Source organism: Pantherophis guttatus, chromosome 18, assembly GCF_059756535.1.
Source record: "Pantherophis guttatus breed Tessera chromosome 18, ASM5975653v1, whole genome shotgun sequence".
NCBI classification, from domain to species: domain Eukaryota; kingdom Metazoa; phylum Chordata; class Lepidosauria; order Squamata; family Colubridae; genus Pantherophis; species Pantherophis guttatus.
The window spans coordinates 8,459,261-8,481,849 of NC_142080.1; the positions used below are offsets into that span (position 1 = coordinate 8,459,261).

Genomic DNA, 22,589 nt, shown 5'->3' on the forward strand with positions numbered 1-22,589 from the left:
CAGAAGGCCCGAAAATCAGCTGGCCGGCGCACGCATGCATGCCAGAGCTGAGCTCGCGTGCCCACCGATATGGCTATCGGTTCGCCATCACGGCCCTATACCATTTCAATCAACCAACCAATCAATCAATCAATCAGAATAGAGCTGGAAGGGACCTTGGAGGTCAACTAGTCCAACCCCTGCTCAAGAAGGAGAGCCTATGCCATTCCCGACAGGTAACTGTCCCGTCTTTTCTTAAAAATTTCCAGTAATGGAGCACCCATAACTTCTGGAGGCAAGCAGTTCCACTGGTTAATTGTTCTCACTGTTAGGAAGCTTCTGCTTAATTCCAGGTTTCTTTGATTAGTTTCCAACATTTTGTTTCTTGTCCTGCCTTCTGGTGCTTTGGAGAATAGCTTGACCCCCTCCTCTTTGTGGCGGCCCCTCAAACATTGGGAGGCTGCTATCATGTCACCCCTAATTCTTCTTTTCTTTAGACTAGCCAGGCCCAAATCCTGCCACCGTCCTTCCTATGTTTTAGTCTCCAGGCCTTTTAATCCTCTTAGTTGCTCTTCTCTGCACTTTTATCCAAAGCCTCGATGTCTTTTTTTGTAATGGAAGGTTGGACTAGAAGATTTCCAAGACTTCCCTTCCAATTCATTCTGTTATTCTGAAGAACAACAGAACTGAACCGAAGAAGCTCCTGAGATAAGAAGCAAAACATTTTCAATGGAAAAAGAAACTTTGTGATTCCTGCCCTTTCTGCTCCCCAGATGTAAACGAGTGTGAATTGGAGCTGTGCGGTAACGGCAAAGGCGTCTGCATGAACACTGGCGGGTCGTACAATTGCCACTGCAACCGAGGCTACCAGCTGAAAGTACAGAAGGGGGTCAGATCCTGCACAGGTAAGACTTGGATGGGTGGATGGATGGATGGATGGATGGGTGGGTGGGTGGATGGATGGAAGGAAGGAAGGAAGGAAGGAAGGAAGGAAGGAAGGAAGGAAGGAAGGAAGGAAGGAACGATGGATGGATGGAAGGAAGGAAGGAAGGAAGGAAGGAACGATGGATGAATTCATGGATGGATGGAAGAAAGGAAGGAAGGAAGGAACGATGGATGGATGAATTGATAGATGGATGGATGGAAGGAAGGAAGGAACGATGGATGGATGAATTGATGGATGGATGAAAGGAAGGAAGGAAGGAACGATGGATGGATGAATTGATGGAGGAAGGAAGGATGGATGGAAGGAACGATGAATGGATGAATTGATGGATGGATGGAAGGAAGGAAGGAAGGATGGATGGATGAATTGATGGATGGAAGGAAGGAAGGAAGGAAGGAAGGAACGATGGATGAATTCATGGATGGATGGAAGAAAGGAAGGAAGGAAGGAACGATGGATGGATGAATTGATGGAGGAAGGAAGGATGGATGGAAGGAACGATGAATGGATGAATTGATAGATGGATGGAAGGAAGGAAGAAAGGAAGGAAGGAAGGAACGATGGATGGATGAATTGATGGATGGATGGAAGGAAGAAAGGAAGGAACGATGGATGGATGAATTGATGGATGGATGGATGGATGGAAGGAAGGAACAAACAAACGATGGATGGATGAATTGATAGATGGAAGGAAGGATGGATGGAAGGGTTGGTAGGTGGGTGGGTAAATGGAAGGATGGAAGGAAGGATGGGTGGGTGGGTGGGTAGATGGATGGATGGATGGATGGATGGATGGATGGATGGATGGATGGAAGGAAGAAAGGAAGGAAGGAAGGAAGAAACGATGGATGAATTGATGGATGGATGGAAGAAAGGAAGGAAGGAACGATGGATGGATGAATTGATAGCTAGATGGAAGGAAGGAAGGAATGATGGATGGATGAATGGATGGATGGATGGAAGGAAGGAAGGAAGGAAGGAACGATGGATGAATTGATGGATGGATGGATGGAAGGAAGGAACGAACGATGGATGGATGAATTGATAGATGGAAGGAAGGATGAATGGAAGGGTTGGTGGGTGGGTGGGTAAATGGAAGGATGGAAGGAAGGATGGATGGGTGGGTGGGTGGGTAGATGGAAGGATGGATGGATGGATGGAAGGAAGGAAGGAAGGAAGGAAGGAAGGAAGGAAGGAAGAAATAACACTTAGACTTATATACCGCTTCACAGTGTGTTACAGCCCTCTCTAAGCAGTTTACAGAGTCAGCCTCTTGCCCCCCAACAATCTGGTTCTACCGACCTCGGAAGGATGGAAGGCTGAGTCAACCTCGAGCTGCTCAGGATTGAACTCTTGGCAGTTGGCAGAGTCGCCTGCAATATTGCACCCTTTGTTCAACCTTTTGCCTCTTCCTCCTCCCCCCTCCCCCATTAGATATCGATGAATGCGCCCGGCCCAACATCTGCGGAGACGGCGGTTCCTGCATCAACTTCCCAGGACACTACAAATGTGACTGCCATCCCGGATATCGGCTGAAGCCCTCCCGTCAGCCGCTGTGTGAGGGTACGGAGTGGGGAGCCAGGTTGGGGAATGCCCAAGTCTGTGGGGTGTCCTTTCTGTGCTTGATGGTTTTTCTTGCAGACGTTTCACTACCAAACTAGGGAACACCATCAGTGTTGATGCTACAGTGATGCACTGATCAGTGTCAATGCACTGATGCTCTTACCTAGTTTGGTAATGAAACGTCTGCAAGGAAATAATTAAGCTCAGAAATCACTAAGGACCCCATAGTTCTCCTCCTCCTCCCTTCTGCAAACTCCACTTCCTTCTAGCCCTGATGATGTTACCTAGTTGGATCATAAAATGTCTGTAAGAAAACCACCAAGCTCAGAAAACACTGAGGACCCCACAGTTCTCCTCCTCCTCCTCCTCCTCTTCCAACCCCCCTCCTCCTCTTCCTCCTCCTCCTCCTCTTCCAACCCCCCTCCTCCTCCTCCTCCTCCTCCTCCTTTGCAAACCCCACTTCCTTCTAGCCCTGATGATGTTACCTAGTTGGGTCATAAAATGTCTGTAAGAAAACCACCAAGCTCAGAAAACACCAAGACCCCACAGTTCTCCTCCTCCTCTTCCAACCCCCCTCCTCTTCCTCCTCCTCCTCCTCTTCCTCCTCCTCCTCCTCCTCTTCCTCCTCCTCCTCCTCCTTTGCAAACCCCACTTCCTTCTAGCCCTGATGATGTTACCTAGTTGGGTCATAAAATGTCTGTAAGAAAACCACCAAGCTCAGAAAACACTAAGGACCCCACAGTTCTCCTCCTCCTCTTCCAACCCCCCTCCTCTTCCTCCTCCTCCTCCTCTTCCTCCTCCTCCTCCTCCTCCTCCTCCTCTTCCTCCTCCTCCTTTGCAAACCCCACTTCCTTCTAGCCCTGATGATGTTACCTAGTTGGGTCATAAAATGTCTGTAAGAAAACCACCAAGCTCAGAAAACACCAAGACCCCACAGTTCTCCTCCTCCTCTTCCCACCCCCTCCTCTTCCTCCTCCTCCTCCTCTTCCTCCTCCTCCTCCTCCTCCTCTTCCTCCTCCTCCTCCTCCTTTGCAAACCCCACTTCCTTCTAGCCCTGATGATGTTACCTAGTTGGGTCATAAAATGTCTGTAAGAAAACCACCAAGCTCAGAAAACACCAAGACCCCACAGTTCTCCTCCTCCTCTTCCAACACCCCTCCTCCTCCTCCTCCTCTTCCTCCTCCTCCTCCTCCTCTTCCTCCTCCTCCTCCTCCTTTGCAAACCCCACTTCCTTCTAGCCCTGATGATGTTACCTAGTTGGGTCATAAAATGTCTGTAAGAAAACCACCAAGCTCAGAAAACACTGAGGACCCTACAGTTCTCCTCCTCCTCCTCCTCCTCTTCCAACCCCCCTCCCTTCCAGCACTGATGATGTAACATAGTTTGGTACTGAAACATCTTTAAGGGAATAATTAAGCTCAGAGAGCAGCAAGGACACCACAATTGTCCTCCTTTTAAACTTTTTTCAGCACCGTTATAACTTCGAACGGTCGTTAAATGAATTGCTGTAAGCCGAGGACTCCCCGTATCTTCAAAAATGTCTCTGAAATGTCACCCAGGTTTTCTCTTCTCCTTGGGGAAAAAAATGCCCAAAGCAACGTATTTTTTTTTCACCAAATGGAAATGGCAGGAGAAAAACGTCCCAATGAAGTAAAAAATGAGTTTTGCTACGTTAAGCGTTTCAGCGTCACTGAGGCATTTCTCTTTTCCTTTTTTTTAAAAAAAATGTTTGCCTTTCAGATGTCGACGAGTGTCTTGATCCTGGAACTTGCCCTGAGGGGAGATGTGAAAATAAACCTGGCAGTTATAAATGTATCCCGTGCCAGCCAGGCTTCCGGGCCCAAAATGGCATATGTTATGGTAAGACTTGCTGCAACTGCCTTTCAGCTTTAGGAAGATTGTCAGACTTTATGGTTGGAGTTTTTTAAAAAAAAAAAAAAGTTAAGTGTCTAGTCCTCATGACAAAAAAAAATTACCAGATTTTATAGTTGTTGTTTTTTTAAAAAAGAGATAAGCATCTAGTCCTCGTGATTAAAAACGCCAGACACTCTGGTTGATTTTAAAAAGAATCTAGTCCTCATGACTAAAAAACATTGTCAGACTATCTGGTTGTTTTTAAAGTCTAAATTCTCATGACTAAGAATATTGTCAGATTTTATGTCTCAAAGGTGTTTTTTTTTTTTTCTTTTCAAGAGGCAACTGGACTTCCTTGTTTTTTTCCTTTGAAGACGTTTCGCTTCTCATCCAAGAAATTTCTTCAGCTATCAGATTTTATGGTTGTTTTTAAAAAGAGTCTAGTCCTCATGACTTAAAAAAATATGGTTGTTTTAAAAAGGGCGTAACCCTCGTGAGGGAAATATATTGTAAGACTTTATCCTTGTTTATTTTTTTAAAAAGAGTTACCGTAAGTGTCTAGTCCTCATGATGAAAAAAAAAATTACCAGATTTTATGGTTGTTTTTAAAAAGTCTAGTCCTCATGACTTAAAAAAAATGGTTGTTTTAAAAAGGGCGTAACCCTCGTGAGGGAAATATATTGTAAGACTTTATCCTTGTTTATTTTTTAAAAAAGAGTTACCGTAAGTGTCTAGTCCTCATGATGAAAAAAAAAATTACCAGATTTTATGGTTGTTTTTAAAAAGAGTCTAGTCCTCATGACTTAAAATAAAATATTGTTAGACTTTATGGTTGTTTGAAAAAGAGCATAACCCTCGTGAGTGAAAAATATTGTAAGACTTTATTTATTTATTTATTTAAAAAGAGTTAAGTGTCTAGTCCTCATGATAAAAAAAAAGGTTCGGATACCATGGCGGTTGTGGAAGGCCTCCGAGGTCTCTTCTAGCCTGACGATTCTATAGGGCCCAAGCCTCGAAATAGCTCATTGTCTTATCCTCTCCCTGCTCCAGATGTGGACGAGTGCGCCGAGGATGTTTCCTGCAAACACGGCTGGTGCGAGAACATGGCTGGCTCCTTCCGCTGTTCCTGCGGTGAAGGCTTCACGCCTGCTGCTGATTTCCGCAGCTGCGTCGGTAAATTCCTTTCCGCGCCCCATGCAGAAAAACTCCTCTCGGTCCATTGGGAAAAAAAGTAAAATTCAAAATTTTAAAATCAAAAGAATGCCTTAGTAAATAAAATTTAAAAACTCCTGAGAAAGCCTCTTCAGGAAGCCCTCCCCGGAGTTAGCCGTCCGTCGGCCGTCTTTACCAGAAGCCCCAGAAAACCCAGCTCAGTTCACCTTGTTAAGAGTTTGGTGTTTGGCACTAAACTGGCAGCCTCAGCATCCTGGCCTCCCTCGCAGGGCTGTCGGGAAAAAAGATGTCGGCCTGAACAGAAATGGCCCAGACCCTGAACCGTGGGCCACTCATGAAGTCGAGCCTCAAATTTTCTCCTGCATCATTAAGATTTCCTTGGTCTTCGGAGGGGGAGGGGGGGCATTGACTACAATTCCCATCCTCCCCAGCCATGATGGGTGAAGGATTATGGAAGCAGTAGTAGTTCCCCCCTCCTTTTCTCCTCTTCCTGCAGATGTCAACGAGTGCCAGAACGGTTCGCTGTGTGCCCACGGAGTTTGTGTGAACACGCTGGGGTCCTTCAAGTGTCAGTGTCCGGCTGGTTTCCAGGCAGTGAAGGATGGGCCACGCTGCAAGGGTGAGAAAGGGAAACCGAGGGTCTTGTATAAACTCCTGAGAAGCGGGGAAAGAGAACTTTTGAGCATGTGCAGAAGGCTTCTCTGCCTGTGTTTGCCGTGCCTCTGAAGCGATCGGTTATTACGTGAATAAAATTTGGGCCAGCGCCTTTGTTGAAAAAAAAAATAAATAGGATGCAAGATTTTGTGCATGGGGTTGAGTCAGTGTTTCTCCAAGTTTAGGAGCACTAAGATATGTGGACTTCGACTCCCAGAATTCCCCAGCCTGGGGGATACTGGGAGTTGAAGTCTTAGTGATGCGAAGGTTGAAACACACTGCATTAAGTTGTCTATTCTTTTAAGATCAGGGGAAAGGGCTGTGTGCGAACGTACGTGTGTATATCCAGAAGGTTTAAATACAGACAGGATACGGGCAGCCCAAGCCACTGCAACAGGCAGCAAAGCTCACAATCCCTCACACTGATGGCATTACGTTATTGGGTAATAAGACGTCTACAAGCAAATCACCAAGGACCCCCAAGGATTAAAATGCTCGATCACAGCCACATTTCAGCTCCCAAATCTATTTAAATATTCTGTTCTGATCCAAACAGAGAGACAAATGATAGATGGGATGGGATGGGATGGGGGATGGATGAATGGATAGATAGATAGATAGATAGATAGATAGATAGATAGATAGATAGATAGATAGATAGATAGATATGGATGATGGATGATTAATACTAGAAATGATAGACAGACAGACAGATGATGGATATAGATAGATCAATAGATAGAGAGAGACAGATGGGTAGATGATTAATACTAGAAATGATAGATAGGCAGACAGAGAGATGATTACTAGAAATGATGGATGGATGGATGGATGGATGGATGGATGGATAGATAGATAGATAGATAGATAGATAGATAGATAGATAGATAGATAGATAGATAGATATGGATGATGGATGATTAATACTAGAAATGATAGACAGACAGACAGACAGATGATGGATATAGATAGATCGATAGACAGACAGACAGATAGGTAGATGATTAATACTAGAAATGATAGATAGGCAGACAGACAGAGAGAGAGAGATGATTACTAGAAATGATAGATGGATGGATGGATAGATGATTAATACTAGAAATGATAGAAAGACAGACAGATGATTAATACTAGAAATGATAGATAGATAGATAGATAGATAGATAGATAGATAGATAGATAGATAGATAGATAGATAGATTATTAATACTAGAAATGATAGACAGACAGATAGATGATTAATACTAGAAAAGAGAGAGAGAGAGAAACTGACTGGATGGATGGATGGATGGATGGATGGATGGATGGATGATAGAGAGAGACAGACAGACAGACAGATGATGGATATAGATAGATCGATAGATAGAGACAGATGGGTAGATGATTAATACTAGAAATGATAGATAGTCAGACAGAGAGAGATGATTACTAGAAATGATGGATGGATGGATGGATGGATAGATAGATAGATATGGATGATGGATGATTAATACTAGAAATGATAGACAGACAGACAGACAGATGATGGATATAGATAGATCGATAGACAGGCAGACAGATAGGTAGATGATTAATACTAGAAATGATAGATAGGCAGACAGACAGAGAGAGAGAGATTACTAGAAATGATAGATGGATGGATGGATAGATGATTAATACTAGAAATGATAGAAAGACAGACAGATGATTAATACTAGAAATGATAGATAGATAGATAGATAGATAGATAGATAGATAGATAGATAGATTATTAATACTAGAAATGATAGACAGACAGATAGATGATTAATACTAGAAAAGAGAGAGAGAGAGAAACTGACTGGATGGATGGATGGATGGATGGATGGATGGATGGATGGATGGATGGATGATAGAGAGAGACAGACAGACAGACAGATGATGGATATAGATAGATCGATAGATAGAGACAGATGGGTAGATGATTAATACTAGAAATGATAGATAGTCAGACAGAGAGAGATGATTACTAGAAATGATGGATGGATGGATGGATAGATAGATAGATATGGATGATGGATGATTAATACTAGAAATGATAGACAGACAGACAGACAGATGATGGATATAGATAGATCGATAGACAGACAGACAGACAGATAGGTAGATGATTAATACTAGAAATGATAGATAGGCAGACAGACAGAGAGAGAGATGATTACTAGAAATGATAGATGGATGGATGGATGGATGATTAATACTAGAAATGATAGAAAGACAGACAGATGATTAATACTAGAAATGATAGATAGATAGATAGATAGATAGATAGATAGATAGATAGATTATTAATACTAAAAATGATAGACAGATAGATAGATGATTAATACTAGAAGAGAGAGAGAAACTGACTGGATGGATGGATGGATGGATGATAGAGAGAGGCAGACAGACAGATACAGATGGATAAAGATGGATGAGATGTGGGCAGAGAGATAGATTGATTTGGGGACTGAGATGTGGCTATGACTGACCATTCTAGCAAATAGCATGAGAGATAACAATGCCAATTAACCGTGTGCAGAGTTCTCTGTCATTTCCTGAGGATAAATCCTGACTGGCTTTATAACTGCACCTGTCAATTTGAGATTATTTCTCCCCACTCATACCTCTGGCTGGAAATCATGACTTCTGAGCAAATCACAATCCCTGCCCTTTCTGCTGATAAAAATTGGGGCATCGTTTTTATTTTATTTTATTTCATTCAATCCTTTTTGCCCTCTCCAGATGTGAACGAATGCGAGTTTCCCGCCGCCTGCATTGGGGGCGAATGTGTAAACACCGTGGGCTCCTACCAATGTCTTTGCCGGATGGGATACCAGTTGGAAAGGAATAGAAAGTGCCAAGGTTTGTGTGTCTTAAGTATGTATGTGTGAGCGAGCTCTCCTCCCGTCTCCCTCGCCAACAAGTTGGGGCTCACAAGGGAACCCCGTGTTTTTGCAGAAGGGGCATCTGATCCGTGACCCCGTGCCAAGCTCACCTGTTAGGACCCAGGTGGCTGTTGTGGACCGCCAGTGGCCAGCAGAGCTGGCAGCAGAGTTGGACAGTGAGGAGGTTGGGGAGGAATGTGGGCCAGTCCTGGAGTCTGGGGAAGGCTCGGACAAGGGGTCTGAGTCGGAGGCAGAGAGGGAGCCAGGGCCATCTGGTAGTTCTTTGCTGCCTCCAGAGTCTGACATCAGCAAGGCAGAAGAACAGCGGGAACCTGTTCCCAGTGTGCGCATGAACAGAGCTGCCAGAAGACAGGAACAATTGAGGAAACGGGGTCAATTTAGGAGTAAGGCTTGGAGATGATTGGCCCCTCCCATAAGACATAAAAGAGAAGCGAATGGGACGTGAGCTTTTGCAGGAAGCAATTCGTTCATCTGGTCGGCAAAAGCTCTGTTTGACTCTGTGCCAAATTTGGCCTTGCCCTGCACGTGGCAATTAGTTCTCTGGCAGCATTCCAAGGGAGATAAGTTGGGTGTTTGTAAATACTCCCCTGAAAGACTGTTTGAGAAGCCTGTTGGACTAGGCATGACAATAATTCATAGCCATATGAATTAAAGAGGTTTGCCGGGACAAACGGGTGGCACGCGGAGCCATATCGGTGGGCATGCGAGTGTTGCCCTAGCTCAGCACCAGCCAGCTGATTTTCGGGCCTTCCGGGCCCACCAGAAGTCAGCAAATGGGCCGTTTCCAGCCTCCGGGGGGATGGGGAAGACTGTTTTTGCCCTCCCCAGGCTCCAGGAAAGCATCTGGAGCCTGGGAAGGGCGAAAAACGGGCCTACTGGACCCACCGTGCCATCGAGTGCCAAAAGCGGGGGGAGTGCAGGGGTGTCGTATGCACATGCGTGGGGCGCACTGAATTATGGGTGTGGGCACGCGTGGGTGCGACCCCCACTTTTGGCACACGACGGCAAAAAGGCTAGCCATCACTGACATAGAGCCAGGACAGGTGGGCGGGGCCACCCACAATTTCCACTAAATACCACCTCTGATGACATCACCTATTCCCCATGGATGCTCCATTCTATGTGCCAGGATCAGTTGGGGTTTGTGCAAATCTTTCCGTAAATTTTGGGGTGGTGGTGGGGATCAAGAGGTCTGAGCACGCCCGTTTTCCCTGGCACAAACACCCACGTATGCCTCCCCAGACATCGACGAGTGCGCGCGAGATCCTGACCTCTGCCAGCCCCACGGGGCGTGCGAGAACACCGCGGGCTCCTTCGTGTGCGTGTGTGACGAGGGATTCACGCTTGCCAAAGACCAGCAGAGTTGCGAAGGTAAGTGGATTGTGTGATGAGGTGGGAGTGCGGACACACCTGAGGGTGGGAGAAATTCCTGAGAATGACGGACGGTGACGTTTTCTCCGCAGAGCTGCCCCACCATAAAAAGGAGTGCTACCTGAACTTCGATGATAGCGTGTTTTGCGATAGCGTGCTCGCCACCAACGTGTCTCGCCAGGAGTGCTGTTGCTCCCTCGGGGCCGGCTGGGGAGATCATTGCGAGATCTATCCGTGTCCCGTTCTCAACTCGAGTAAGTTGGAAATCTCCTGTGTCCGATTCTCATTAAGTTGGAAAGCTATCCTTGTTCCAAACTCAGCTTGAGACAGAGTAAAATAGAATAACAGAGCTGGAAGGGACCTTGGAGGTCTTCTAGTCCAACCCCCTGCTTAGGCAGGAAACCCTCCACCACTTCAGACAAATGGTTATCCAACATCTTCTCAAAAACTTCCACTGTTAGAGCATTCACAACTTCTGCAGGCAAGTTGTTCCACTGATTAATTGTTCTAACTGTCAGGAAATTCCTCATTAGTTCTTTTATTTTATTTTCTTTTTTTAAAGTTTTTTTATTTTTTTAAAAACATAAACATAAAATACGTCTTTTTAGAACGAAGCATTGATCTGGTCATAAATTGGTAGAATCACAAATTCATGTTTAACAACGACTCCTCTCCACTAATCATCATCTTATAAAAATAATAATAAAAAAATAAAACAGAGTGGGGGAAAAAACAGCTCACAATAACTCACTCAAAACAATTACCTTTCTATTTTTTCACCTCAGATCTTAATTTCCAAATAACACAACTTAATGTTTTACACAATTGTTTCCCTAAATTCTATCTATTTTATAATACCATTATCCAAGAACCCTTTACTTAAATCTTTAAATCCTCACTCAATATCATTTCATTATCTTTTCTTTTTATTTAGATGAATGTATCTTAAAAATATAAATCATTACTATTATCATAAACAATATCTTAACTATCGCTCACAACAAATCATCTTCATTGCTATTTATCTCAACATAATCATCCTAATTTTACTAGTAATCACAACATAATCATCTTTAATTGTTTATCACAGCACATCATCTTCATCTTAATCCTCATTTCTTACTTTTAATTCCAACGTAATTTTTATTTTTACTGTTGAACCCAGCATAATCATTTATTTTTACTGTTATTCCCAGCAAGATCATCAGGAAATTCCTCATTAGTTCTATGTTGCTTCTCTCCTTGATTAGTTTCCACCCATTGCTTCTTGTCCTACCCTCAAGTGCTTTGGAGAATAGCTTGACTCCTTCTTCCTCGTGGCAGCCTCTCAAATATTGGAAGACTGCTCTCATATCTCCCCTAGTCCTTCTTTTCGTTAAATTAGACATACCCAGAATGAGAGAATAAAAGTTGGAAGGGACCTTTGGAGATCTTCTAGACCAGCCCGATACAATTTCAGACGAATGGTTGTCCAATCTCTTCTTAAAAACCTCCAGTTTTGGAGCATCCTTCTGAAGAGCACAGTGGTTATCAATCAGAGTAGAGCTGGGAGGGGACCCTGGAGGTCTTCTAGTCCAACCCCCTGCTCAAGCAGGAATGCCTATATAGCAGAGGTCTTCAAACTTGGCAGCTTTCAGACTTGTGGACTTCAACTCCCAGAATTCTCCAGCCAGCTATGCTATGCTGGCTGGAGAATTCTGGGAGTTGAAGTCCACAAGTGTGAAAGCTGCCAAGTTTGAAGACCTCTGCTATATACTATTCCAGAATCATGATTTGAGTTTCACCTGTCTCTTCTTCCTTCCCTGGACCAGTTGAGTTCCACACTTTGTGCCCAGACGGAAAAGGGTTCATCCTGGATGAGAGCATCCTGAACTATGGCATTCCAACGCATCGAGGTGAGTTTTGGGGTGCTCGGTCCTGAAATACGGAGGGTGGAGGCCTTTTGAGGTGGCCTTGATGGGAGCAGAGAGAGGGTGTCACAGCAGCATCTCTCTCCGGCACAGGATATTCTGACCTAGGCCCCCTTAACAAGCAGGAGGCAGGAATTACTGTCAAAACCTCTTTTTATTTACACGACTGTGAATTACGTTCATTCACAGTCAGAAAGGTTTGTCCAAGCAGTTTTTCAAAGGAATATTTCTCAACACCAACCTTATCTCGCTTGGAAAGCTGCCATGTAACTTGTTTCCAACCGCAGTACAAGGCCAAACTTGGCACAGAGTCACGGAATGAACAAATTGTTTTCTGCAAAAGCCCACTCCCCGTTCGCTCCTCTTTTGTTTCCTATGGGAGGGGCCAATCACCTCTAAGGTGTGGCTTTACTCCCGAGTCGACCCTGCTTTCTTAGTTGTTCTTGTCTTCTGGCAGCTCTGCGCATGCACACACTGGGAACGGGCTCCAGCTGTTCCTCTGCCTCACTGCTGTCTGGCTCCCTCTCTGCCTCCGACTCAGAGCCCTCGTCCGAGCTTTCCCCAGCCCCTCCAGGACTGGCCCACATTCCTCCCCAACCTCCTAACTGTCCGACTCTGCGGCCAGCTCTGCTGGCCGCCGGCGGGCCACAACACAGGGCCTGGGAGGGCGAATTGTCCTCTTGACCAGTCTCCCCCCCCTCCTCCTCTGAAGCTGGACAAAGGGGGGCGGCTGTGGGTCTTGAGGTCTTCTCGGCGTGGCCCTCAAAGCAGGATGAGGGGATGGTTACATCTCGGGGTGTCCATGCGACCCCCTGTGCCATTTTGGTAATGTGGAGTTTTGTTGAATGGCCTTTTTTTTCTCCTTCCATCTCTTTCTCCTTCTACTCCTCTTCCTTCTCCTTCCATTCTTCCTTTTTGCCTCTGGCATCATTTTTTTTCTTCTCTTCTTCCTTTCCTTCTGTTTTTCCTCCTCCATCTCCTCTCCCTTCTTGTTTCCCATCTCTTCATCTTTCTTCTTCTTCCTTCTCCACCTTTGTCTTTGTCTTCTCTTTTCTGGTTTTCCATCTCTTTGTCTTTTTCCTTCTCCACCTTCATATTCTTTTCTTTCCTTTCTCCTTTTCCTCCTTTTCCTCCTCTTTCCTTCTCCTCTTTGTCCTCCTCTTCCTGCTCCTCCTTCATCTTCATCTCTTTCTTCTTTTCCCTCTCCTCTTCCTGTTTTCCGTCTTTTCATTTCTTCTTCCTCCTCTTCCACCTTCATCTCTTTCATTCTCTTCTTCGTTTTCTCCTTCTCTTCCTCTTTGTCCCTGCTCCTCCTCCTCCATCACCTCTCCTTCGTTCCTTTCTTTCTCTTCCTCTCCTGCCTTCCATCTCGTCCTCTTCCTTCCTCCTTCTCCTCCTCTTTGTCCCTGCTCCTTCTCCTCCATCACCTCTCCCTCGTTCCTTTCTTTCTCTTCCTCTCCTGCCTTCCATCTTTTTCTCTTTCTTCCTCCTTCTCCTCCTCTTTGTCCCTGCTCCTCCTCCTCCATCACCTCTCCTTTGTTCCTTTCTTTCTCTTCCTCCCCTGCCTTCCATCTTTCTTCCTCCTTCCCCTCTCCAGACATCGATGAGTGCTCCCTGTTTGGCGAAGAGATCTGCAAGGAAGGGAAATGTGTGAACACCCAGCCGGGCTACGAATGTTACTGCAAGCAGGGCTTCTACTACGACGCCAACCTCTTGGAGTGTGTCGGTAGGAAGGGAAGCCCAGCACGGGGAGTAATTTTGACCTCTGAGTAGCAACAGAGGAAGAGTCAGGCCGCCAGAGCTGACTTACCATTCAGAAACGGGAGGGGGAGAGGATTGGTAAATACCCAAGGAGCGAGCATGCTGAGGAATGCATGTGAGCCACCTTATTTTTATTTTATTTATTTGTCAAGCATGTACAAGATAACAGGTATAAGTATAAACATGATTATGAACACAGGAAATGGATACGGATAAATGGGGACAGTAGGACAGGGACGGTGGGCACGCTGGTGCGCTTATGCACGCCCCCTTACAGACCTCTTAGGAATGGGGTGAAGTCAACAGTAGACAGTCTAAGGTTAAAGTTTTGGGGGTTTGGGGGAAGAGACCACAGAGTCAGGTAGTGCATTCCAGGCCTTGACCACTCTGTTGCTGAAGTCGTATTTCATGCAATTGAGTTTGGAGCGGTTTCCCTTGAGTTTGTATCTATTGTGTGCCCACGTATTATTGCGGTTGAAGCTGAAGTAGTCATTGACAGGTAGGACGTTGTCGCAGATAATTTTGTGCGCTACGCTTAAGTCGGACCGAAGGCGGCGTAGTTATAGGTTGTCCAAGCCCAACATTTCAAACCTGGTGGCCTAAGGTATTTTGTTGCAAGCAGAGGAGTGGAGGACTCTTCGTGTGAAATATTTCTGGACACGCTCAATTGTATTCATGTCCGATATACAGTGTGGCTTCCAGGCAGACGAGCTGTATTCGAGAATTGGTCTAGCAAAGGTTTTGCATGCCCTAGTTTGCAGTACAATGTTACCGGAGAAGAAGCTTCGCAAAATTAGGTTAACAACTCTTAATGCTGTTGCCTGAGAAAGTTGTGATGGTCGTTAAGTGTGAAAACTGGTCGTCATTCACATTTTCCAGTGCCGTTGTAACTCCGAAGGGTCACTAAATGAATGGTTGTAAGCCGAGGATTACCTGAAAGTCTAAAGGAGAAAGATAGTGTAATTCTAATTTGAGGCCTTGGGAATTAGCCAGTCGGGATCCCAGGCTTTTTCTCTTCTGTCAATCTGGAGATTCCCGGCTGGGAGTTCCTACTCACAGTCTTCTGTTCCCATCCTAGATGTGGATGAGTGTTTGGACGAGTCCAATTGTGTGAACGGACGCTGCGAAAACACTCGGGGCAGCTTCCGCTGTGCCTGCCCGGCCTCCACCACGTACGATCCGGCCCAGAAGAAATGCGTTCCGACCAGCAAAATTGGTGAGCGCTTGCGAGGGCTTCTCAACCACAAGACACTTTAAGAGGGGCAGACTTCAACTCCCAGAATTCCCCACTCAGTATTTCGGTATTTTTTTCCTTCCTTTTTTTCTGTCACCTTCCTTCCATTTTTCCCTCCTTCTCATTCCCATCTCCTTCCTTCTTTCCTTCTTTCCCTCCTTCTCATTCCAATCTCTTTCCTTCCTCCCTCCCTTCCTTCCTTCTTTCCCTCCTTCCTTCTTTCTCTCCTTCCTTCTTTCCCTCCTTCCTTCTTTCCCTCCTTCTCATTCCCATCTCCTTCCTTCCTCCCTCCCTCCCTCCTTCCCTTCCATCCACCTTCCTTTCTTCTTTCCCTCCTTCCTTCTCATTCTCATCTCCTTCCTCCCTCCCTCCCTTCCATCCACCTTCCTTCCTTCTTTCCCTCCTTCCTTCTCATTCCCATCTCCTTCCTTCCTTCCTCCCTCCCTCCCTCCTTTCCTCCATCCACCTTCCTTCCTTCTTTCCCTCCTTCCTTCTCATTCCCATCTCCTCCTTCCCTCCCTCCCTTCCATCCACCTTCCTTCCTTCTTTCCCTCCTTCCTTCTCATTCCCATCTCCTTCCTTCCTTCCTTCCTCCCTCCCTCCCTCCTTCTCTGCCTCCTTCCATCCACCTTCCTTCCTTCTTTCCCTCCCTCCTTCCTTCTTTCCCTCCTTCTCATTCCCATCTCCTTCCTTCCTCCCTCCCTCCCTCCCTCCCTTCTTTCCCTCCTTCCTTCTCATTCCCATCTCCTCCTTCCCTCCCTCCCTTCCATCCACCTTCCTTCCTTCTTTCCTTCCTTCCTTCTCATTCCCATCTCCTCCCTCCCTCCCTCCCTCCCTCCCTTCTTTCCCTCCTTCCTTCTCATTCCCATCTCCTCCTTCCCTCCCTCCTTCCATCCACCTTCCTTCCTTCTTTCCCTCCTTCCTTCTTTCCCTCCTTCTCATTCCCATCTCCTTCCTTCCTTCCTCCCTCCCTCTCTTCTTTCCCTCCTTCCTTCTCATTCCTATCCTCCCTCCCTCCCTTCCATCCACCTTCCTTCCTTCTTTCCCTCCTTCCTTCTTTCCCTCCTTCTCATTCCCATCTCCTTCCTTCCTCCCTCCCTCCCTCTCTTCTTTCCCTCCTTCCTTCTCATTCCTATCCTCCCTCCCTCCCTTCCATCCACCTTCCTTCCTTCTTTCCCTCCTTCCTTCTTTCCCTCCTTCCTTCTTTCCCTCCTTCTCATTCCCATCTCCTTCCTTCCTCCCTCCCTCCCTCTCTTCTTTCCCTCCTTCCTTCTCATTCCTATCCTCCCTCCCTCCCTTCCATCCACCTTCCTTCCTTCTTTCCCTCCTTCCTTCTTTCCCTCCTTCTCATTCCCATCTCCTTCCTTCCTTCCTCCCTCCCTCTCTTCTTTCCCTCCTTCCTTCTCCTTCCTATCCTCCCTCCCTCCCTTCCATCCACCTTCCTTCCTTCTTTCCCTCCTTCCTTCTTTCCCTCCTTCCTTCTCCTTCCCATCTCCTTCCTTCCTCCCTCCCTTCCTCCTTCCCTCCCTCCTTCCATCCACCTTCCATCCTTCTTTCCCTCCTCATTCCCATCTCCTTCCTTCCTTCCTCCTTCCCTCCCTCCCCCTCCCCTTCCTTCTTTTCTCTTCTTTCTCTTTCTCTTTTTCCAAAAGTTGGATTGCCTACAAACCAAAGCCACAGTCATCTGCTGGCCCAAAAAGGTCCCCAGGTCTCACCCTGTTGAATTTCTAGTCCCTCTCCCTCATTTCTCTTCTCTTCTCTTCTCCCCTCCATCCCTTCCCTACAGACAAAGTGACCGATCGACGGGACGTCTGCTGGCAACTCCGGGGGGAAGACGGAATGTGCTCATCACCGTTTGGTGGCCAACAATTGACATATGAAGAGTGCTGCTGCCGTCACGGCAAAGGGTGGGGTTACCAGTGCCACGCCTGCCCACCACGCAGCCCAGGTAACGGAGCATTCTGGGAAGACTGGCATCTCTCGCCCTTCCTTTTTGGCGCCACCTCTGTTTTTCAAAGTTCGGTCCTTCGAAGGCGTGGGAAATTCTCCAAAGATGGGCTGATTAGAAAGATTGAAATCCTAGCCAAATCTTTTTTCCAAAAATCAGGATTGAAATTTGGGAACCGAAGGGTCTTTAGAGCATGTGCAGAGTTCTCTTACCTTTCTTACACACTTGGAAGCGGGGAAGATACATTTGCAAGAAAGCTCCAACTGCAGCATCCTTCTTTGGGCCTGAAGGGTGTGTTTGAGAACATTTGAGCCAGTTTGCTCTAGCGGTTAAGGCACCAGGCTAGAAACCAGGAGACGGAGAGTTCTAGTTCTGCCTTAGACGTGAAAAATAGCTGGTGGTGAAGACGTCAGACTAGAAACCAGGACTCCGTGAGTTCTAGTCCCACCTTAGCCATGAAAGCTGGCTGGGTGACTTTAGGCCAATCCCCAGGAGACGGTGAGTTCTAGTCCCGCATAAACCATGAAAGCCAGCTGGGTAATTTTGGGCCAATCACCAGGTGAAGGTGAGTTCTAGTCCCACCTTATGCCTGAAAGCCGGCAGAGTGACTTTAGGCCAATCACCAGGCGAAGGTGAGTTCTAGTCCCTCCTTACACCTGAAAGCCGGCAGAGTGACTTTGGGCCAATCACCAGGCAAAGATGAGTTCTAGTCCCGCCTTAGCCATGAAAGCCAGCTAGGTAACTTTGGGCCAATCACCAGGCAAATGTGAGTTCTAGTCCCGCCTTATGCCTGAAAGCCGGCTGAGTGACTTTGGGCCAGTCCCTTTCTCAGCCCTACCCACCTCACAGGGTTGTTGTTGTTGTGGGGAGGGGGGAAATAGGAGGAAGAAGGAGTTATAAATATATTCAGCACCCTGAATTTTTTATTAAAAATAATAATAAAAGGTGGAATAAAAATAAATAGATCTTGTGGGCGCCCTCACAAAAGGGCTCTTCTGCTTCTGTGCCAGCTCGGGGCTTCTGCCCGTTTCCGGAAGGGTAACCTCTGGGGACAGGATGGTGACCATTTCTCTCTTCCCCACCCAGGTTCCAACTGCCAATCTGCTCCAAGCGAAAGCAATTCTTTCTGGGACTTCAGTACCCCGTTCGGGGAGGTGCATAAAGGTGAGCCGAAGTGGGGAAGCAGAGCTCACCTGCATCGCTAATGTCATTGACGGCGGAACTCCCTGCCACAAGACGGAGGAGGGATGCCCAAGAGCCTCGATTGGGCAAAGCTCTGCAGGGCAGTTTGCCGATAATGCTTGCTGGGTTTTCCTTCTAGGATTTTTGCCCCTTCCGTCCAGTGTCTGGGAGATATCGGGGGAAAGAGTACCACTCAGGGCTCCTCGGGGGATTTAGCTCTCTAGGAGGGCTCCGCAGGGGCCTTTAGCCTGAGCTAAGTGTCTCTTCTGATGTTCTAAACATGGCCTGACAGGGGGCTTTCCCTGGAACTGCCAGGGGTGGGACACACACACACACACACACACACACACACACACACACCCAGGGCTGGGATGGCAGCTGCATAGCCACCGATGATGGACCAAAAGGACTCCAGAGCAGGAAGAGGGAGGTGGAAATGTGTCCATTGTTAGGAGATGGGGATTATGAATATGCTAAGTCACATAAGTCTATCTGTCCACCTATCCATACTCCTCCCTTCCTCCTTCTCTCTTCTTTTCCTTCCTCCCTCTCTTCCCTCCTTCCATCAATCTCTTAATCCTCCCACCTCCCTTTCTTCCTTTGATCTCTTAATCCTTCCTTCCTCCTTCTCTCTTCTTTTCAATCCTCTCTCCCTCCCTCTTATCCTTTCATCCATCCCTCAAACCTTCCTCCCTCCTTCTCCCTACCTTTTTTCCTTCAAACTCCCCTTCCTTCCTTCCTTCCTTCCTTCCATCTTTCAGTCCTTCCTTCCTTCCTCCCTCCCTCCTTTTCCATCCTCTCCCTCCCTTCCTTCCTTCCATCCCTCCTTCCATCCTTTCTCCAACCTCCCTTTCTTCCTTCCTTTGATCTCTTAATCCTTCCTTTCCTTCCTTCCTCCCTCCCATCTGTCCATCCATCCATCCCTCAATCCTTCCTCCCTCTCCCTTCTTTCCTTCAAACTCCCCTTCCTTCCTTCTTTCCTTCCTTCCTTCCTTCCTTCCTTCCTTCCTTCCTTCCTTCCTTCCTTCCATCTTTCAGTCCTTCCTTCCTCCCTCCTCTCCCTTCTTTTCCATCCTCTCTTCCTCCCTTCCCTCCTTCCTTCCCTCCTTTCTCCCACCTCCCTCTCTTCCTTCCTTTGATCTCTTAATCCTTCCTTCCTTCTTTTAATACTTCTCTTAATACTTCTCCCCCTTCCCTACCTTCTTTCCTTCAAACTCCCCTTCCTTCCTTCCTTCCTTCCTTCCTTCCTTCCTTCCTTCCTTCCATCCATCCTTCCTTTCTTCCTTCCGTCCATCCATCCCTCCCTCCTTCCTTCCTCACCCTCCCTTCCTCCCTCCCTCCCTCCCTCCCCCTCTTATGTTGAAAACTAGCAAAAAGTGTCATAAACCGAGGTCCCATCAACTTGCCATAAAGTGGGCCATTTTCCAAGCACCTGAAATGTGGCCCTGGCATTGCAGCTGTTTGTGCAGTCATCCTAACTCCAGAATCCTAAGTAGCTTTGGGGAGGTCCATCATAACTTCGACCAGTCACTAAGCGAGTGGTCTTAACTCGAGGACCACCTATAACCGTTTCCTGTGTTTGCCGATGTTTATTAAATAACATTTCTGGTCTTTTTCTATTTTTGCTGGCTGAACTGACAGGAGGAAGTGTGCTTGTCCTGCTCTGGATTCAGGAATCGGGCTGGGTGTGTGCAGGAAATTACCCAGGGTCCCTTTTCCAGATGTTTGGGCCTTTTTATCACATCTGTTTCTTTTGGCTACAGAGGCCGACAGTTCAGAAGAGGATTCGGACGAATGCCGCTGCCTGAACGGGCGCTGCGTCCGCACCCAGCAGGGTTCTGTGTGCGAATGTCCCACAGGCTTCCAGCTGGACGGCACTCGCACCCGCTGCCTAGGTAAGGGGTGGGTGGGGGGCTTCCCCGCTCCTGCGCTGCCCTGATATTCTCTGCCAGAGGAACCCCTGTTGCAGCAAGTAGCTAATTTCACGCTCTCAGAACTAGGTGGAGCCTCTGGATTCAGCGCAGTCTATTTTAGGATGCCAGCAAGCAAACAAGCTCAACCCTTAGTGACCATTCTAGTCATGGACTCATCAACTTACAATCACAACTGCCCCATTCTTCTTGCCATAATTTTGGGGCATAAAAAACAGAGTTAACAGAATTAGATAAAATTCTATAAAGAACAGAGGAGAAGGCGATAAGGAAAATATATCATTATTTACTGGAATAGGATATGTTAGAAGAACAAGTAAAAGAAACTATGTTAATTTGGAGTAAACATTTTGGCCATAGCATTGACTTAGATAATAGGCAGGATCTATGGGAAAGAAATATAAAAATTACTCTAGCTACTACTGTGTTTCCCCAAAAATAAGACCCTGTTTTATATTTTTTTGAACCCTGAAATAAGTGCTTGGCCTTATTTCCATGCGCTCAAAAGCCCGATTGGGCTTATTATCAGGGGATGTCTTATTTTGGGGAAAAACAGGGTACGTATAAGGAAAATGTATACAAGATGTTCTATAGGTGGCATCTCCCACCGACAAGACTAGCAAAAATAAGCAAAAAATATTCATCGATGTGTTGGAAGCGCGAGGCAGTGCCAGGCACTTTTTATCACATGTGGTGGGAATGCCCAAAAGCTACAAAATTTTGGCACCAGATAAAACAATGGCTAGAAGAGATATTAATGCAAAATGTAGAACCAAAATCGGAATTCTTTTTACTGGGCATCATAAAGGGCAATTACAACAAGGGTACAATATATCTAATGTTACATATTCTAACAGCAGCAAGATTAGCTTTTTCACAAAAATGGAAAAATAAAGAGAACCCCGTAGAAGACGAAGTATTAGCTAAAATATTAACTTGTGCGGAAATGGACAGGTTGACTCTGGAACTTAAAGGTAAGAATGAAACAGAGTGTTATGAAATCTGGAACAAATTTTATTATTGGCTGGGCAGGGGGAGGAATGCTGGGATAAAGGATTATTGATGAGTTGAATGTTTAGAAGCTTTTATGTTAGTTTTCTGTGATAGAGCTGAGGTGGCGCAGTGGTTAGAGTGCAGTACTGCAGCTACTTCAGCTGACTGCTAGTTCAGCAGATCAAATCTCACCGGCTCAAGGTTGACTCAGCCTTCCATCCTTCTGAGGTGGGTAAAATGAGGACCCAGATTTTTGGGGGCAATATGCTAATGCTAATGCAATATGCTAATATGCAATATGCTATATGCTAACTTTGCAAACCGCTTAGAGAGGGCTGTAAAGCACTATGAAGCGGTATAGAAGTCTTAATAATAATATAAGTAAATACAAGTAAAGCAGACTGTGGAAGAAGAAAAACGCAGCTTGAATGATTACATCCAGAAAAGTGAAGTACCAATGATTAAGGAAGTAAATAAAGGAGGCCTTTTAAAGACAACTAAAACAAAAGCAGAATATAAGAAAGAAGTAATTGAGCAGCGAGCTGAAAATTGGAAACACAAAGCTCTGCATGGCCAATACCTGAAAAGTATTGAAGGCAAAGCTGACCAGAAACTAACTTGGAACTGGTTAAGATCAGGAGTACTGAAAAAAGAAACAGAAAGCTTTATTTTGGCAGCTCAAGAACAAGCCCTAGCCACAAACTGCATGAAGGCAAAAATTCAACATGTTACCACCAACAGCAAATGCCGCCTCTGCAATGAGAAAGATGAGACAGTCGACCACCTGATCAGTGGGTGCAGCAAAATTTCACAAACTGACTCCCTACAACGCCATGACCGTGTTGCTAAGATCATTCACTGGAAATTGTGCCAGAAGTTTGGATTTGAGTACAGCAAAAACCACTGGGAACTTCAGGTTGAGAAAGTTTTAGAGAATGAGAAACTCAGGATCTTGTGGGACTTTAGGATTCAGACTGACAGGCACTTGGTCCACAACACACCTGACATAACAATAGTTGAAAAGAAAAAAGTATGGTTCATTGACATTGTAATATCCGTGCAATGCACGAATTGAAGATAAGCAGCAAGAAAAAATCACAAAGTACCGGGACTTGCAAATTGAAGTTGAGCGACTGTGGGAAAAAGAAATCGTGTGTTGTCCCGATTGTAATTGGAGCCCT

General features: G+C 46.1%; 1 protein-coding gene across 3 annotated transcripts in view; it reads left to right on the top strand.

Moving 5' to 3' along the window:
* LTBP3 (latent transforming growth factor beta binding protein 3) overlaps nt 1–22,589 on the top strand; it is a 65,508-nt gene that overhangs the window by 41,459 nt on the left and 1,460 nt on the right. For all 3 annotated transcript variants that reach the window (XM_087880969.1, XM_087880967.1, XM_087880968.1), the window contains exons 13-26: nt 753–884; nt 2,360–2,488; nt 4,229–4,348; nt 5,393–5,515; nt 6,012–6,134; nt 8,915–9,034; nt 10,321–10,449; nt 10,542–10,703; nt 12,261–12,344; nt 13,957–14,085; nt 15,199–15,336; nt 17,141–17,302; nt 18,389–18,466; nt 20,248–20,379. In XM_087880969.1, coding sequence (XP_087737095.1) covers nt 753–884; nt 2,360–2,488; nt 4,229–4,348; nt 5,393–5,515; nt 6,012–6,134; nt 8,915–9,034; nt 10,321–10,449; nt 10,542–10,703; nt 12,261–12,344; nt 13,957–14,085; nt 15,199–15,336; nt 17,141–17,302; nt 18,389–18,466; nt 20,248–20,379 — 1,761 coding nt within the window. The remainder of the gene's footprint in view (nt 1–752; nt 885–2,359; nt 2,489–4,228; nt 4,349–5,392; nt 5,516–6,011; nt 6,135–8,914; nt 9,035–10,320; nt 10,450–10,541; nt 10,704–12,260; nt 12,345–13,956; nt 14,086–15,198; nt 15,337–17,140; nt 17,303–18,388; nt 18,467–20,247; nt 20,380–22,589) is intronic.